This window comes from Nicotiana attenuata, unplaced genomic scaffold (genome assembly GCF_001879085.1).
Source record: "Nicotiana attenuata strain UT unplaced genomic scaffold, NIATTr2, whole genome shotgun sequence".
In the NCBI taxonomy this organism is placed as follows: domain Eukaryota; kingdom Viridiplantae; phylum Streptophyta; class Magnoliopsida; order Solanales; family Solanaceae; genus Nicotiana; species Nicotiana attenuata.
This window is the reverse complement of record NW_017670981.1, coordinates 359,508-365,246: the sequence shown is the minus strand read 5'-3', so window position 1 is coordinate 365,246 and position 5,739 is coordinate 359,508. Positions and strand designations below refer to the sequence as shown.

Below are 5,739 nucleotides of genomic sequence, written 5' to 3'. Positions count from 1 at the left end.
TCTCTTCTAATCTCAGCCGTCCATTCTAGTAATCTCTGAATTAGGCTAATTTAAGGGTCATGGTCATGACACAAATAATATCAGATCATTTTAGATCCTTCAATTTCACTCTTTCATCCTGTAGTGGCCAAAACATAACCTGGACCATGCCTACCGGCTCAACACCGGGTCAGGCCCAAATAACCCAAAGCCTAGCCCGTGCAACGCTCCGTTGCAAGATGACACACAAGCCTAGCGCATTTTTAAGCTCTTATCTTGCATTGGCTCACACACAAACTGTAATAATCCAGCTCTGTGATGCACCAAACAAATAAGAACCATAATTGCTCTCCTTTACTTTTTACTTGTCAATATATTTTGTTCATTATGTTTTAATCTTATTTTTAATGCTGTCAATTATGCCCATTCCATTAACTGATTAACAGGTGGAATTTAGCATCCACACATCCTTGGACTTTGAAGTAGTTGGGTATGGGATGGGGGATTCCAGGAATTGTGAAGGAGGCAAAAGAGTGTTTATCTGCAATTTTATTTGAACTTCCCATATTAAATACATTGACCTAAATTTACAAGTTACAGGATTGTTTTTCCCGGTACTTTGCTAATCACAGAGAAAAAGCTTAAAATAATTTCCCTGTCTGGACCAAGAAGATACAAATGGCTAGTTAAATTTGGCTTCCTGAATGGAGGTAGTTAATTCCTCGAACACAAAGGAGAGACCTCAGAGCTACACGCAAACCATCTGTAATGTGGAATAGATCTCTTCAACCTGATCATGGGATTTGTCTCCAACAGAGAACTCGTGGATAATTCCTTGGAGCTCAATCCTACTGCTGCCAACAATTTTCTTCAGGTCCCTTTCTTTCATTATTGTCCGAACCCTTCTAACATAGTCCCACTTACCAAATTGAGCATATATGTTAGACAAAAGCACGTAGGAGCTTGAATTATGAGAATTTAGTCCAACTAAATGCTTATCCATTGGGTCTCCAATGTGGATGTCTTCTTGATTCCTACACGAACTTAGCAACGTTCGCCAAACTACATCATTAGGATAGACTGGCATTTCACCGACAAATTTTATGGCCTCCTCCACATGCCCTGCTCGGCTAAGGATGTCAACCATGCATCCATAATGCTGCAGCTTAGGTTCCATATGATGTACCCTTCTCATGATTTCGAAACAGATCATCCCTTCCTTTACCAGTCCAGAATGGCCACAAGCATTCAAAACTGCGATAAATGTGATATCATCTATCTCTAATGAAAGTCTCTCCATCTCCATGAACAATTGGAAAGCTAGGTCCCCAAAGCCATGAATGGCCAATCCACCAATCATAGCATTCCAGTGATCAACAGTTTTTTCTTGGATATCATTGAACAGGTCCATTGCACTATCTACACTGCCACATTTTGCATACATGTCTATCAAAGCGACACCAAGCTTTCCAGCCACAAGAAACCCATGCTCCTCTACGTAACAGTGTAGGGCAATCCCTTTGTCGATGTAACCTAATTCTGCAACTGCAGAAAGCGCAATCAACAGACTGGTACTATCAGGAGCCAGGCTACTCTCTCTTAGCATATCATGAAACACTTTCAACGCTTCAAGGCAGTGGCCGTTCTTGACGTACCCAGCCATAATTGCATTGCAAGAAATCACATCCCTTTCAGGCATGTCATCAAAGAAGCGTCTTGCAACATCAATCTTACCAATTTTCGCATACCCATCTACCATTATAGCCCAGCTGACGACATCCTTCTTCGGCATCACATCAAACAAAGCAGTAGCCTTTTCAACATTTCCACTTTTCACACAACAACAAAGCATCAAATTCCAAGAAACCAAATCTCGTTTGGGCATTTTATCAAAAAGCTCCCAAGCAATGTCAAACCCTTTGTCCAATTTAACATACCCAGTGAGCATAGCATTCCAAGAAACCAAATTCCTCATCTCCGCTGGCATAAAATCAAACAAACAACAAGCAACATCCAGCATTCCACATTTCACATATCCATCAATCATGGTATTATACGAAACGCAGTCTCTCATCAACATTCTATCAAACATTTGGTGACCATAGTCAACACACCCACACCTTACATACATAGAAATCAAACAATTCTGCAAAAACACATCAGACCCAAATCCTAATTTCCTCAATAGTCCATGAACCTGCATTCCACACTTAACAAAACCCATTCTAGAACAAGCTTTCAACACTATAGATAACGAGTACTCATCCACAAAAACCCCATTTTCAAGCATCAAACAGAACACTTCAAAAGCCTTATATGGGTCCTTTCCATGTGAAAAGGACTTCATTATCACATTCCAAAGAAATGGGTCTACTTGGTTTCGCTTTGAACAAAAGAAATTATCAGAAAAGAAGAGAAAACGAGCAAATTCAATGATGGGCGTGTGAGGTGAAGAAGAGAATTTCATGATAAGCTTTGTGGTCAAATATGGATTTTTTATAAGTCCTGTGGTTATCAATCGGGCATGAATTTGATCAATGTCTACTTGCGTTTTGCATTTCTGGGAGAAAGTAAGTGTTGGATGTGTTAAGCTCCGTGCTTGGCTTGAATTTGCTACAAGAAGAAGCATCAGTTTTGGTGCTTTGAATTCTTTGGTCTTGAGCTATGTACAGAGTGAAGTGTTAGTTAATTTCCTTTAACGGCCAATATAACGGTTAAGAGGATTGTTTGTGGATATTTTGTTGTTAATGGGGGCTATAATGAATGCTGGCCCATAAAAATATCTGGCCTATGGCTTTTTGGTTGAAATGACATAAAATGTTGGTATTTACTTGATAGTTTTGCGGCTTAATACATACAATCAGCACCAATTTCCTTTTGAAGCATCTATAAGGTAGGAATTTCTTTCACTAGACTAGAATCACCGGAGTTTATCTCAAGTTATTAACCTCAAAATGAGCTAATCGACCAGCTACGGGGCCGAGATTGTGTAACGATCTGATCGGTCATTTTGAGCATTTGCACTTTCGCTCGGCAGTTTTCGGGCATGATTAGCTCCACATGGTGTATTATGACTTTTGTGAATCATCGATTTTGGTTTTCAGGTTATTCAGAATTGATTTGGAGGAATGATTCTCAGCTTGAAGCTTTAAATTTGAAAAGTTTGACCAAGTATTGACTTTTTTTTTAGAATTTGACCTCGGATTGAATTTTTGATGGTTCTGTTAGCTCCGTTGGGTGATGTTGGACTTATGAGCGTGTCCAGATTTTGATATGGAGGTCCGTAGTGGAATTTGACTTGAAATGGCGAAAGTTGGAATTTTGGAAAGTTTGACAGGGAGTGGACTTTTTTATATCGGGGTCGGATTCCGATTCCTGAAGTTGGAGCAGGCCCATAAGGTCAAATGTGACTTGTCTGCAAAATTTGAGGTCAATCGGACGTAATTTGATATGTTTCGGCATAGGTTGTGGAAGTTGAAGTTTCAAAGTTCAATGGTTTCGAATTGAGGTGTGATTCGTCGTTTTGATGTTGTTCTGTCTTGAGGCCTCGAGTAGGTCTGTGTTAAGTTATGGGACTTGTTGGTATGTTTGGATGTGGTCCCGAGGGGCTCGGGGGAGTTGCTGACGGGTTTCAGACTATTTTTCCTTCTTTATGCACTGTTGGTTCTGCAGAAACAGAGCATCCGTTGTCCTTAATCGCGATTGTGAGGTATGGATTGTGATCGCGTAGAGTTATTTTGAAGGCTGGGAGAAATTTTTCATCGCGTTCGCGAGTCTTCAGACGCGATCGTAGGCTACTGCAATTTGAGCTTCGCGTTCGCTTAAGCCTTCACGCGTTCGCGTAGAGTATTTGGCTGAGCTGGGCAGTGTTCACTTCTTCTTCGCTTTCGCAGTCCTTTGTACGCGATCGCGTAGTGCATTTTCAGGGGCAGTGCAATTCCTTCTTCGCGATTGCGAGGTTGCTTCCGCGATCGTGATTCATTGATTCACCCAGTGACTATAAAGTACTCTATTTCGAGGGTTTCGGTCATTTTTGCATTTTTGGAGCTATGGAGCTCGGATTGAGGCGATCCTTGAAGCAAATATCACCATATGAATTGGGGTAAGTGTTCTTACTCGGTTTGGGTTATATTCCATGAATCTATCTTTGATTTTTGCTTTTGGTTGATGAATTTTAAAGAGGAAATTGGGGGTTTTGGCCTAAAATTTCATAATATGAATTTTTGAGTTTTGAACACCGATTTGGAGTCGGATTTGAGCGAAACTAGTATGGTTGGACTCGTAATTGAATGGATTGTCGGATTTTGTGAGTTTTGTCGAGTTTTGAGGCGTGGTCACGGGTGTGATTTTTGGCCGGATTTGAGATTTGACTTAGGATTCGATCTTTATCATTTGTAATTGTTTCCTTGGACTTTATCTGATGTACTGGGTTGCTTTTGGCTAGTTTTGGGCCTTTCAGAGGTCGCTACGCGCGGGATGACATTCTTGGAGCATCGCTTAGGGCCCATAGTGGTCGTTTCTAGCTGTCATCTCACAGATTTCATTGTTATTTCGTACTCAATCACATTCATGCATCCATATCATATCTGAGTCTCAGTTGTTACTTATTGATACATCATATCATTGTTCCGGGTTGTGAGCCCGTGGGTGAGACTGGAGAGATTGATGACTGTGTGAGGCCAAGAGCCTGATTATGAGTGACAGTTATGGGATCAGGTTGCACGCCGCAACATATTTTATTGATTGAGTAAGGCCGAGGGCCTAATTGATTTATGCCATGATTGGCTTTTTATAGCGCTTGTGTCACGACCCTAGTTCACCCTCCATGAACATGTCGTGATGACACCTAGTCCCTATGACTAGGTAAGCCTAACAATGCGGAAGATAAACCAAAATTTGCGGAAGAAAATAAATAAAACTGAACTAGTAAAAATAAATAGTGTTTAAGGTGCCGCTCGGCACATACCACAACAATTCTCGAAGCTAACAAACTCCCAAAACCCGAAAACTCACAAATCACAAGCTAAGGGATACATAAGAGGCTTTGACTCAAGAATATCTATACAAAGGAGAAATACTGGAAGAACTATACTTATTACAGAAAAGCTGGAAAGGGACTCCTCGGTCTGCGGACGTAGCAGATATACCTTGAAGTCTCTACCGATACACCTCCTTCCAAGGCTAACGGAACTGAACGGGTGTACCTGTATCTGCACAACAAAAATGTGCAGAAGAGTAGCATAAGCACACTACGGCGGTGCCCAGTAAGTATCAAGACTAACCTCGGTGGAGTAGTGACGAGGGACAGTCAAGGCACCTACCGGTCAATAAATAGTAAAATCATAGGAATAATGGCAACGACATATAAATATGTAAAGACTGCATGAATGACCAAGAATGCTAGAATTCACAATAAGGGATAAATACAACAATTAACAACGAGAATATAATAAACTATGATACAAAACGACGGCAGAATCGCAACCCAAATCCTAAGGTCACAACACAGCAAGGGGAAAAACAAGTCGATAACTCATATCCTACAATGATGTTCACAAAATGTCTTATTTAACTCTTTTCACAATTTCACCAAGTCTCGGACATCCACAACTCGTAAAAAGACCCAGCATCTAAAATCTAACAATTGGCATCCCGTGCCCCATCAATATCATGGTCATGCTGACAACTAACTGGCCAACTAGGGCCACTCTCCCAAATATAATGGATAAACGAGGGCGTACTCCATTCCTAGCAAAATTA

The 5,739-nt window shown here is 40.9% G+C and overlaps 1 protein-coding gene across 1 annotated transcript; it reads right to left on the bottom strand.

Moving 5' to 3' along the window:
* Positions 1–515: 515 nt before the first annotated feature.
* LOC109245000 (pentatricopeptide repeat-containing protein At2g45350, chloroplastic) lies at positions 516–2,738 on the bottom strand. The gene has a single exon (XM_019412172.1). The coding sequence runs from the start codon at positions 2,606–2,608 to the stop codon at positions 728–730; it is 1,881 nt and encodes a 626-aa protein (XP_019267717.1). The 5' UTR covers positions 2,609–2,738; the 3' UTR covers positions 516–727.
* Between the last annotated feature and the right edge of the window lie 3,001 nt (positions 2,739–5,739).